This window comes from Apus apus, chromosome 3 (assembly GCF_020740795.1).
Source record: "Apus apus isolate bApuApu2 chromosome 3, bApuApu2.pri.cur, whole genome shotgun sequence".
Lineage (NCBI taxonomy): Eukaryota > Metazoa > Chordata > Aves > Apodiformes > Apodidae > Apus > Apus apus.
The window spans coordinates 17,875,614-17,888,865 of NC_067284.1; the positions used below are offsets into that span (position 1 = coordinate 17,875,614).

Consider the following 13,252-nt stretch of genomic DNA (forward strand, 5'->3'; position numbering starts at 1 on the left):
AATGACAGGATGAGAGGAAATGGCCTCAGGTTGTGCCAGGGGAGGTTTAGATTGCTATTAGGAAAAATTTCTTCACCCTGAAAGGGTTGTCAGTCCCTGGAGGTATTTAAAAACTGTGTAGATCTGGTACTTAAAGACACGATTTAGTGGTGGACCTGACAGTGATAGGTTTACGGTTGGACTCAATCTTAAAGGTCTTTTCCAACTTAAATGATTCTATCTCCCAACTGCACTTCAGAAGGGTCTGAGCGACAGGCCTATGAAAAACCCTCCAACTGGCAGCACATGCTCTTCTTTCCTCCTCGTTACAAATACCTGCAAGTAGCTCATTCACATGCTGCTTTACATTTCCTGTAACCTATACACACCCTTTCGCAGAGAGCAGCAAAGAGCAAGTCTGTGCTCCTTCCTGTGGCAATGGTTGCTCTGATGGGTGTGAAAAAAACACATTCTACAGGAAAGTATAAACTGCAGAGACAAGAGCAGAAACAGAGATTCTTTCCTTCTAGTGATTTTAGAGACTACTTCTGATCTCAGTCAGTGTAACTTCCTTGCATTTAAAAGTGTTTTTCAAGCTGTTGAGTTTGCTGTGTGATTTCCTGGCAACATGGCAATGCTTCTTCTCTGGTGCTGGGCCACCTGAAGGGAAGAAGACAGCAGCAGTGCACCAGCCCTGGCGGCAGTGCAGATGCTGCTTCAGCCTCACCACACCAGCTTTCAATGAACCACCACCCATCATTGTCTGAAAATGTTGCAGTTTTGCCATTGAAAAGACATGGTTACTGATACCGACTTGTCTTCTGGGGAGACTGACCTCCATTTTCAAGCTCACTGCCAAGGATGAGGCACCCTCTACCCCCCTTGCTTACAGAAAAACATCCAAAACAATATTTCATCTTTATTTTCCCACAAAAAGCCCTCTCAGGTATGGCAGGATCCTTTCACTTACTTTGAAAGGCCTCCGCAGTAACTTTTAAGTGCACTCCTGCCAAGACTGCCTGGAAGAGGAAGATTTGTGCATTTGCTTCTAATGGGTAATTCTCAGATACCATGGTTATGGATGAGCAGAGGTCGTACAAAACAATTTAATGCTCTCAGCGAAGTTAGATGCTATTTCTGACTGAATGACCTCAAAAGGGTGTGTGCAGATGCTCCAGTCTACAACACTAGTGAACTAAGGGAGGTGTCTGAATGTGTTCAGCAGCAAATTTTTCCTCTCAAAGCAGAAAGATTTTACTGTCTAGGTTTTATCATATTTGACTGCTGGCACAGTCTGTTGCTACCATGTAATATCAGGTATGACTACAATAAAATAATTAAAACTACAGAAATCTTAAAAGGCGTCATATGTTTGCTTTGTTGAACTAGAAGGAAGCAAGAAGAATGCCAAGACAAACAGGAATATATTGCTTAAATCAAGAAGTGAGCAGGTACAGAACTTCCTTTCTTCATTATTTCTAATCAGTTTAAGAGAATGATTCATTTGTTCAACTTAATTCCATACGAGTGGTGAGAAAAAAGTGAATTACCCGTTGAATGCACAGTAGCATAATGAAAGGAAGCTACAGCTACTCCGTGGGTTTGAAAATGCTTCTTTGAGAAAATGCTTATATACATATTTACAGCCATCTCTGTTAAGGAATACACAGATGTTTATGTTTGAAGATTTTCTCGGGTGAAGGCCAGAGAAATTCATGTATGTCTAGCTGGAGGATTGTGTCCACCTCTGAATCACTCGACCGGACTGTATATATTTAGAAGTTAATCACACAGTCTTTCAAGTGGAAGACACTGCCTGAAGACTACACTTCAGTGCCCAAAGTGATGAACGTTTTGCTGAGCTTCCTGTAACGCAATTATACTGCAACCCAGACAGCTATCAGAAGATCAACCTATTGCTCAACAGAAAATTGAAAATATTTCTTGATTAAGTGCAGTTGACCTGTAAGACAGCCTTTGAACTTTTAATTAATATCTTTAAAGGAAGTGTACTTTGCACATGAACACAGCAAAAGCTTAAAATTATTTTGCAATTGATAAACCATACAGCTGATGAATTTTCTACCTTAATCTGGCCTATGATGGCAATCCCTTGGGTAATCTACATCTGCTGTTTTACAGGAAATACGTATACCAAACTTTAAAAAAATCTCTAACTGAAAACAAGAAAGGAGAAAAAAACATACAAGTTTTCCCAAACTAAGTATAGTTTATATAATACATCTTTACAAGTAAATCTCAATACACCAGCATTAATTTTAAAAAGTTAAGAATGCATGCTCTGTTAATGGTTTGCAAAGGGAAAAAGGATCATTTATTTTAAGAACAAACATTTGCCTCATTAGAAATAATGTAGCAAATAATGTATATTATATAGACATAGTAAAGATTTTTCATTAGATAGTGTTATTTATACTTTCTACTCCATCTCTGCAGAAGACCTGTGTGCAGAAGACTCACTTTTGCTTCAATTAAAATCAGTGGCAAATTTCATTAATTTTCACCAGACATTATGATAATGGAAATATGAACCATGTAAGAATGTTAATCACTTGCCAATTAAGTTTTACCTTTGAATTATTCAGAAGCAACTGCCGTATAGCAGTAAGTTTTTTTTTTGCAATGTCAGGAATTTAGGTTGTCCAGGAACAAACGTTTTTTCTTTCTATATATTTTCTCCATAAAAAGATTAATAAAGTTACAAACCATACACTCTTCCTCTCCATTAAAACTATTATGAAAAATCTCACTGCATTTTTAAATATTCTATTTATTCTCATGAATAGGGAAATCACTATGAATGACTGAATGATCACTGGCATTCAGTTTTGTTGATGCTAGAAATTATTTGCAATTATTGCAAAAATACTAGCTCAATTGTACTTTAATCCTGTTCAGGGAACTTAATTAAGCTACAAACAACAACAGTAAAATATGGTGAATAGCTATTAAAATATATTCAGATTTGGGTCATGGAAAGAGCATCAAGTCTGTGCAGGTATCATGACGTTCTTTTTGGTTTAGAAGTCAAATACGACAGAAGCTTAAAAAGTATTGGGAGGGAAAAAAAGAAAAAAAAAAAAGAAAAAAAAAAAGGTGTCTAGATCATTAAGCTATTGTCTAGAGCCTACCCTGAAAATCTGCCACATAAGTACTGTCTCATATGCAACTAAAACCCTTATAAAATCTTTTGCATCCTCTAAAATAGCTGTTCCTTTGAGACAGCATATATTTGATCTTACATTACTTATTAATAAATCACTCAACCTCTGGACAACATCTATAATTTTAGGCAACATCTTTCACCATATGAGGCCACAGAATGTTAATCAGGAGTGCCCAAATCATATATATAAGACACTCTGTAAGAAAGACAAGAAATGTCACATCCAAGACTGGCACACAAAGAAATACACATCTAAGGTAGGGCTCTCACCCCCAAATATAATGCTAATCACATTATTTTTGCATGTGGAAAAAAAAATATTCAGCAAATCTTAAAGCAAGTTCTACTCTCACTTCTTGCTTAAAGATGAGGAAGAGACAGAGAATACCCTGTGTGCAAATGTTGTACATTTATTTAAAAATTAGAAACCCAAACACTAACCTAAGAGGCTCTCCACCTTCCCAGCAATATACACAATTCTTAATCCCATCTGAGAAATAAATCTAATGACATATACAAGATAGTCCATCTGCATGTACTTTCACCAGTCCAGGTCTTTGTGACTCTATCAAAGAAAGCCTTTTGTTCTCTTCTTTCTAGGACACTGAGGATCAGTTTTGATTTCTATGGCAAATTAGTTGTTTCCCCTGGATCACCACTCTTGAATCAGAAAGTAAGGCCAAACAAATGAGAAAACTTAGTAGACCAAGCATGAAAAAATAAAATGTGAAACAGTATTTTGCTAAGGTAAGTATACGTCACATAATTAACATTCCTGATACTTATCTACTGAAAATCTTGAGGTAGGCAATAGCTCTCCAACAAAAAAACAAGTGAAAACAATAACCTAGATGTTATTTATTGCTTGTGACAGGGTTCTAGAAGAGGACTGCTGTCCACAAACAACATCAGGAAAGAGGAGGAATGAAACATCGTTGACCGTTTCATCTTCTCTGCGAATCACAGAGAAAGTACAAACGGTTTTGAAGATTGTTTTGTGTCCACTTCTTTGGTCAGCGTATAGTGAATGAGATAGCACAAGAAAATACAGAACATGAACATTAAAACCAATTAAGAGAAAAACAGAGCTCTGCATCTGCTGTAGAATAATCCCATGCACCCATACAGGCTGGGAACCCTCTGTCTGGGCAGCAGTCCCACCAAAAAGGGCCCTGGCATTCCTGAGGACACAGTAGGTTGAGTACAAGCCAACAGTATGGCCCTCATCAGAAATAAGGCAAACAACATACAACTACACTAGAGAAGTAGGGCCAGCAGGCTGAAGAAAGTTGTTTTTCTCCTCTGCTCAATGTGGCCTCACAGTATGACACCCAGCTGTGCCCCCAGCCAGCTGAACAGGGATGTGTAGAAGCTGAAAGAGATGCAGGAGAGCAACCAAGATAGTCTGAGGCCTCAAGCTTGTGTCCTACATAGAGAAGTTGGGGCAGCTGAGCTTGTTTGAGTCTGGCAAGAAGGTGATCCAACAGCTACTTGAAGGGAAGTCACAAGCTAAAAGTGCCAGATGACACCTAAAGGGACAAAGACTTGCAAAATGCCACTTGGGAGGTTTGGGCTGGCTCTTCTGTCCTTCTCTTCCCATGCCAAAACCCTTTTTTTTTTTTTTTAACCAGTGCATGTTGCAGATCTGCAGGTTACTCAGCAAGGCAGAGGGACCTCAAGCCAGTGAAGTTTAAGACCTGTCTAGACAAAGCCCAGATGACATTACTGGTAAGAATGTGTCTTTCAGCTGGACTGGGTGACTTCCAAATGCCCCTTCCAAATAACATTTAAGTGAGAAATACACACACATATAGAACCACAGACTCAGATGTGACAAACTGCTGCAGATTATTCTGAAGTGCATCTAAGTATCCACCATGATCCACTGTCACTCCCTGAAATAAAATACCTACTAAAGTTTAGGTGTTACTGTTAAAGAGTTTTAATTTTTTACCTGCTTAGTACCTAATAAGATTTGCTTTGCCATATAATTTATGTTGTCAACCCTATTATTCATTATTTGTAAATGTCATGCTATTGTGGGGTTTTTTTTAAGTATATAGAAGTATATTGTTACGCTAACAACATGAGACCCTGACTCTCAAATGGTACTTGTAAAGATGAAAGCCACAGATCCATGTACAGAGTACCTCAAACTAGTTCATTAGATGCCTTGAGATGGGTAACATGAAGAAATTAAATAATTTCTCCTACTTCATCACAGTATGAGAAAGTATTGCGGGTGCTGCACATTAGCATTTTTTTCATCGGAATGAGGAGCACCCCTAATTATACAATGGCACAATATGATGCTGCACTGTCAGCTCAGGCGCTGAGTTCAATACCCATCTGATCATTAGCAAGCTATGTCCTTTCCAGCAGATCAGGAAAACTAAAATAGCTAGTTAAACCTTTGATGGCATCGTTACATCGTTTTAGAAATAATATTTAAGCCTCTTTCCATCAGTAACGCGAAGGACTAGAAGAACATCGCACAGGCTCTGAAATTCATCTAGCCACGGTATCTTCCATGTTCAACAACAGCCAACTAAGGATGACCATGGAAACTTATCAGCATAGGTCATGCAAAGTGATACCGCCCTTGTGCACGCATCCAGCCCTGCGATTTGTGATTCAGAAGCTTCCAGAGCAAAAGGTGGTGGCTTTGTAAAGAGAAGGACATCCTCACAACAGACATTAAAGACTTTTGCATGGCATACATTACAGAGAAGTCAGTAAGAAACAGAAACTTTATTATCCCCGAAATACACCCAATATGTTAAATTAGGAAACTTATGCAATTAATTATATCCTACCAGCATAAACAGCATCAAAGAGCAGTATTTTTTTCTTACTATCTCATGACATTTCTTTTTCAGAATGTCAGTTAAGACTAAAAATAATACAACATCCTTATGACAACCAAAGATGAAACCCAGAGTTAAATTAGCAACAAATCTGGGTTTCCCCTTTGATCACTCTAAGGCAATGCCTATACATTTTTATCCAACCAAATAGCCTAAAATAATCTAAATAAACAGCAACAGCAACAACAGAAAGAAATCCTAAGACAATGCTTTTGAGAAGTTACAATATTGCAGTATTTTAACTTAAGTGCACGTGCTTTAAATATGCACATGCTCCATGTGTAGGTGATGTGGCATGGCATAAATATTTTACTAGCAGGAGCTTAAGTTACAGACTCGTTACTTACAAATGCAAGGAATGTTCTTTTCTGATTTCACAAGTGTTCATATTTTCGGTGTTTCTGAATTTTTAAGAACAGAAGTCTGTGGTATCTGAAAAGCAGTTTTTCAAAAACTTGCAGAAAAGCGCCTAGATTTTCAACTAGGGCTTCCATGGAGAGAGCTACTGAAGTGCACACAAAAGAGCCAAGCAATTTATGGCTCTAGTCCCCAGCACAACTATACTGAAGGGAAAATCCCGTGGCCAAGAGTAAAACCTTCCTCTAGCAGCAGAACTTCGCAGAACAGCTGTCTTTCAACATTTGGCGAGTTTGTATTTACAAATAAACCAACCTATTGACTTCTGAACGTAGGTCACAACACTCATTCCTCAGGTGGTTGGCTTATTTTTCTCTTATTTGGAAAGGCAAAAAGAAAAAAGATGCGTGCACTGTGCGCAGTTCTCAGGTCTGAAGTATTTTTCCCTATGGAAATGAAAAATGAAAATATCACTGCAAGGATGGTTTCTTGTTTGTAACTGATGCTTAATTCCCCACTTCTTATCTCAAAAACAAACAGGCAAACCTAAATAAACTTCTAGATCAAAGACTTTGGACTAAAACTCTGAAACCACCCTTGTGTTACTTCAACTCGCGGATCAGAGGGAGCTTTATTTCAGGAGACCAATGATCTGCGCAAAAGGTCTCACCCCAGTTACCCCATTCCTGTAACAGAAATAGTACAGAGCTATAACGGGCTCCACTGCAATCAAGAATAGCTTAGCAGAGGTAGGTGCAGACATCTCATCCATGTACTTGGTATCGTCTTTGCAACTCTAAGCTACTTGCCCAAAGACTTTTTTTTTTTTTTCCAAATAGTTCGGGTTTTGTTTTGCTTTGTTAGTTTTCTCTTTTTTTTTTTTTTTTTTTTTTTAAATTCTGTAAGAAAGTATGTTTTCCAAGATACAATTGCATTTGATCAGGTGGCTGGAAAAAACTGAGCCTGAAACACCAAAAATATTATCTGAATATCTGGCGCTCATTACATGAGAATTATATAGAGACATTAAAAATTATTTATAGACTGGCAATGACTGTCAAATTGAAATCCAGTGGAACTTCAAATGCTTGTTAAACACTGTAGCAGTGACAGATCCTTAAAGGTAATATTATTACTAGGTGCATTTATATTACAGTTAAGTTTCAAGCTCTTTCACACAGATCTGCTCAGATAAAAGATATAATAATGTTGGCATTTACAGCTGCCAAAATTGCCATTTGCAATTAAAAATTAAAACTGGCACTCTTTCTACGCAGGCAATTATCTAAACGCAGCTGGCAATCTTCCTTGTTTACAGTGCTGCTGTGTCATGAGTTCACTCTGTTTGGAAATTTTTTTTTTTAGCTTTAAACTTGTCAACCTTATTTTCAACTTGAACTTTACTTGTTTTAATGATTTTTATCATGAGCCCAAAAAGAAAGGTCCAAAATTAAAATTTACAGATTTTATATGGCAACTTCGGGCATCACAGCAAGATAATTCCCAGTAAATACTTCAGTAATTCTCACAACATTAATTTTTATCTGTCTAAGCCACTGGATGATACCTGTAAGAACCCAAACAGCAAAATATACCAAATAAACACCCTCCAAGAACAAAGTTCATGCTGTACGAGTTGATTTTCACAGTAAAATAGAAGAGGCAGATCTTCTAAGTAGACAAAAATCTTTATACTGAAAAAAATATAATATTAAATATGTTTCTGCTGCTTGTTATCTATACCTGATTTGATCTGCTCAATAAACCTATCCACAAAGTATCTTATTAATCAGACTGCCATGTTTTTGGCAAAGTGTTTTTTCGCTTATAAAAACCTTTATTAAAGTAGGATTTGAGGATTCCCCTGCTGCTGGGAGAGGAGCACTCTTGATGCTATCACACAGCCCTTAGGGAACAGCTGCTTCTTCACCGAAGCTGCTGTAACCGCTAGCTTGATTTCTGCACCTATCAGGGAAATATAATCACCTACAGCATAACCATTAGATCTTCTGCTTTATTTATTATACATTTTCTGTAGTCAAACATAGAAATACCTTGTATTATAACCCCATACAGTAATGCCTGTCATCCTTCCTCTGTAATTTACCACGTTTCCATCTAGGACTATGATCCAGCGCAATGACAGTGCCAGACTGTCTTGCACCTCTTGCTCAGCCATCCAACTGGCTTTTGAGTCGGGCCTTTCCCTGAATATCACCAAAACACGTAAAAATAGGGGCTTGCTGATGAACCAAGGAACACCATTGACCCTGGGGATACTCTAGGTAGTTACAGTCCCCAGCGCTCCTCACACAGCTCTCGCAGACAAGCCTCTGGCAGTAAAGCAGGACAAGTTTCGCAGCGCGGGGAGGGTACCGCTCTCCGCAAAGCGATGCGACGGGACGTGTAGTTCAGTCCCCAGCTCTTTCAGAACGAGGGCGATAGCTGGAGTCACTTGCGAAGGAAAAAAAAAAAAAAGGCCAGGACTGGCAGACACCGTCCGAGCGCTCTGTCGATGCACAGAGGCCGGGCACTGCGCCCAGCCTCGGGGATGGCCCCGGCGCCGCGGGCGGCAGGTGGGCGCACCCGGGTCGCAGCATCCCGCGGTGCGGGAGACCCGCGGTGCCGTGACACGCGTGAGGAGGCGGCGCGACCCACGCCGCCACCCGCAGTCTTCCGCGGGGCGGGGACCACGGGCGCTGGGAAACCCGCGGGAGGGAGAGACGCGCCGTGCGGCTCCGCGGCTTAAACTTTTCAAGCCGCGGTGTCCGCGAAGCAAAACGCACCCCGCGGATACCGCCGGCGTAGCCACCGCCGTCGCGGGGAGGGACGGCGGAACCCCCGTCTAACTTCGGGGCCAGCCGCTGAGGGAGCGCCGCGCAGCAACCCCGCGCAGCAACCCCGCGCAAGCCGGTGGCCCGAAGCGCCCGGGAGGCAAGCGAGCATGTGCTCCCCGCCGTGCTCTCCCGTTCTTTCTGCCCGGGTGAACAGAACCTTCCCCCCATCACCTCCCACCGAGGGCTGAGCGAATTTTCCGTCGCCCTTCGAGCGCCGCGCCGCAGGTGGCAGCAGCTCCCCCGCCTCCTCTGATGCCTCCCGGGCACTTTCGGCGCGACTCGAGGGGTGCTTGTCCTCCCCGGGGACCAGCCGCGGGCGGCGGAGCGATGCTCGGGGAGAGGAAGAAGGAGGAGGAGGAGGAGGGAGGCTGCGCGCCGCGTGGTCCGGCTCTGGCCGGGGGCAGGTGCGGCTGGCAGCCCGGGGAACGGGCGGGAGGGGACAGGATGGGACGGAGGAGAGGGGAGCGGGTGGGTACTCACACGAAGGCGTGGTAGACGAAGGCCCATCCGCGGGGCCGCTCCAGCACGTTGTACAGGTAGTTCTGCAGCCGGCGGTACTTGGCGTTCCGGCGGCAGCTCGGCCCGCTGCTGTACGACAGCGGCTTCCCCAGCAGGCTCATGCGGGCGCCGTGCTTCCCACGGCGGCCCTCCCGCAGCCCGGCGGGGGCGGCCGCGCCGCCGGTGCCCAGGAGCAGCAGGCCGTCGCCGCGGGCCGACGCGCTCGCCAGCGCCCTGCCCCGGCCTGACTCCACATCCTTCATGCCCGCCGCCGCGCCGCTCTTCACCCAGAGCCCCGCGGAGCCGCCCTCCTCCCCGCCGCCGTGGTTGCGGGGCATGGCATCACCCCGGGCGCCGGGGCGGGCGCCGGGGCCGCGGCGGAGCAGGGCGCGGGCGGCGGCGGCCAGGCACCCCGCGGCGACGGGCCGCAGGAGGCAGCGGGAGCCGAGGGTCTCCGGGCGGCGCCCGCGGGGCGCGGGGGCGCGGGCCACTTTGGGCGCCCGGCGAGGCGGGCCGGGCTGCGGCAGCTTCGCGGGGGCCCCGGCGAGGGAGCGGGCGCCCCCCCGAGCGTGGGGGCGTCCTCGCCCGGGTGGCGGGGCCCCGCCGCCGGCCCCCGCAGCACCGCCCGGCCTGGCCCCGCGGCCCGGGACGGGGTGACGGGAGGGCAGCTCCGCGCAGCTCCGGCGGAGAGGCCGCGGGGGCGAGGGCTGCGGGCCGCGGCTCGGATGTGTCTTTTGCCGCCCGCTCCCTCGTTGCCTCCCGCCGCACTTGGCCCTGCCGGGCCGGGCAAGCTGTTGCTCTCGCTCCCAGCGGCGGAGAAAGTCGGTGAGAAAGGCGGGCCGGCGGGGGCCGCGCTGCCGGGCGCCTCCGTGTCCCGGGGTGCAAGAGGCAAAGGCAACGGCCGTGCCCGCGGCGGGGCGGGCGGCGAGCGGCTGGCGGGACGCGGCGCCCGCGGGCTACGCGCGCTCCCGGGAAATGTCCATTTAAGTCCGAGAAAGTAACAAAACTGCCGTAAGTCTCAGCGGCGGCGCGGGGCAGGCTCGGCCGGCGGCGGGACCCCGCTACGGGCAGGGAGCGTGATCGGCCCGGGTGGGGCAGAGCAGGCGAGCCGCCGGGTGTCCCCCCGGGGGGGCGGTGCAGTCCCGCACGCTGCTCCGGCGCTTCCGCCGTGCTCCGGCCCCGCGCGGCGGCGAGAGAGCAAATCCCAGCGGCGGCGGCGGCGGGGGATGCCCTCCCGGCGGGTTCACCCCCAGTCCCCGGCGGCTCCGGCCCCGGCGCCGTGCGGCCGGAGCGCAGCGGTGCCGCCGCTCGGTGCCCGGGCTGCTCCGAGAAAACAAAGCTCCCCCTGCCGAGAGCGGGCCTTTAACTCCCCGCCGCATCAAGGTGAGCTTGCGGAAAAAAAAAAAAAAAAAAAAAAAGAGAGAGAAGAAATCCACCCCACCACGCCGCAGGCGCGGCCGCTCCGCGCCTCCCCGCCCGGGGCTTTGGCCGCCGTTTATTGCTGGTGCTCGGCGGGAGCTCCCCCCCCGCCCACCCCCCTTCCCCCGTGCTGCTCCCCTCGGCTCGGCCGCGCTCGCCGCCCCCCAGGGACGCCTCCGGGGCCCCCCGCTGCCCGGGAAGAGGGGGAACCCCCGCCCGCGCACTTCGGCACCGAGTTGGTGAAAAATAGCTACGTGCCACTGATGGTGCAGACTGGTCACCGCAATGTGAAAAGGTGACGTTAATTCGGGAAGGGTTAATGAAAAGTGACAATGTGGACGCTAATGTTATGCGAAAATCAAGAGGCACTCAGAAATTCAGTTGAATTTCGGGGTTTTTTTTCTTCGTACTGGCTAGTTAGAGGCCAGGCTCTCAAGGCTATGATAAACACACCAGCTTCCAGCAAAGGAGAAGTAAGCAAGCAGTGAAGTAGATGTAATATTCTGGCTGTGAAAGTGCCTCTGCTAACCCAACATGGAAACATCAACAGCCCTAACGTACTGCTACAGTGTCTCCAGAGCCATTCAATCAGTTGTCTTTAAGTGAATGAGCTTAATCTTCCTTTCTGCACTGCTCTTCCTCCTCCAGTGCAGGCAGCTTCAAACAAGAACTTTCAAACATGTGAACCCCAGTGGCCACTCATGCTCATCTGAAGGGATGGCAGAAACAGCACACATGTCAAGACAGATGTTAAGTAGTTGATACAAGTATCCACAGCAACGCCATTAATATTTAAGCTTTCCAGTGGCACATACCTACTCCTCTTTCTTTGAATTGGAAATTGAGTTAGTTAATCCTTCATTTACTACTTGTTTGCATTTCCCTGGCTTGATATGCAAGTGTTTATACTCTTTGTTTTTCTCATCCCTATGTACTCATTTACAGTTGAGGATGTATAACATGCCCTTCGCATCAGCTGGGCCTCTGGAACCATACTTAGATTTATCCTCTACTGGCCTTAGTCATTTGAGTAAAATGTTGGAGGGTTGGTACTCAAGTTCCAGAAAGCTAAACGGTGCCATTCAACTGCAAGCAGGTGGTGCAGCCCACTCAATGAGGTTCCTGTCCCACAAGCTCTTGAAGCCTGAGCTTCATTAGGCAACAGCACAGCCTGCAGCAGTGAAACCACACACGTGCTTCGCTGTTAGGGTCGAGGCTTTCAACTGGGGATTTGGAGAATAAGTGATGGAAATTACAGAACTCTTGTTCCTGATGTGCTTTTTGTGATCCACTGAGAAATATTGTTATAATTCTGTGCCCTCTAGTGGTGTTTAAAATCATCTATTTATTTAAATAATAGTACAGAAAGGAGTCTGAGAGCCCAAATAGTATGGACCAGTATTGGAAAGTAGCCATAGATGATAGGACAGCTAGAAGCAAACAAAAAAGTAAAATTCTTAGTGATTAATTTAGTATTTTCTTTTTACAGAGTGTGAAAAAAAGGTATTTTTTAATTATCTTTTATTAAATAATGCTTTGAAAAGTATATATTATGTGAAGAGATTGATGGTAATTAATCAAATTCCTACTTGTTAATATGTCAGATAACCAGGCCATGATACACTGATTGAATGCTGGGTAGATCATTAGCACCCAGGCAGCTGCCTGCCCTGTACCAGGCAGAGGGGCTGTGCTATGTAAAAAATCTGCTCCTCCTCTAAGTATTTATTGCAGAATACTGGTCCACATTTATATGACAACAAATTCCCCTGATATTTTGGCTTCAGAGTATATAATACCTACAGAGATGAGTCGTGTGAAATTCTAGTGTGTCCGCATGGTCCAAGGTTGCCCTGGGTTCAGGTGTCAGTAAGAAGATCTACTTGACGAAATCTCCAAGGCAAGAAGATCCCAAGGAATCTTGACTTCTCAGGGCTGCAGGTACAGTATATCCCACCTGCAGGTGGAACAAGAAAAGTGTCATGATAAAGTGCAGTTGGGGAGTAGCTGCTACTGTGCTTTATGGCAAGTGCGAACAGCATATTCTTCCACAATTGTAAATCACTGGTTTTAAGATTGCATTGCTTTGTTCCAAATGTCTACATCAA

General features: G+C 45.9%; 1 protein-coding gene across 2 annotated transcripts in view; it reads right to left on the reverse strand.

Moving 5' to 3' along the window:
* KCNQ5 (potassium voltage-gated channel subfamily Q member 5) overlaps positions 1–10,662 on the reverse strand; it is a 276,106-nt gene extending 265,444 nt beyond the window's left edge. For both annotated transcript variants that reach the window (XM_051614780.1, XM_051614779.1), the window contains exon 1: positions 9,708–10,662. In XM_051614780.1, the coding sequence (XP_051470740.1) occupies positions 9,708–10,063 (356 nt within the window). In that variant the 5' untranslated portion in view covers positions 10,064–10,662. The remainder of the gene's footprint in view (positions 1–9,707) is intronic.
* Positions 10,663–13,252: the final 2,590 nt, after the last annotated feature.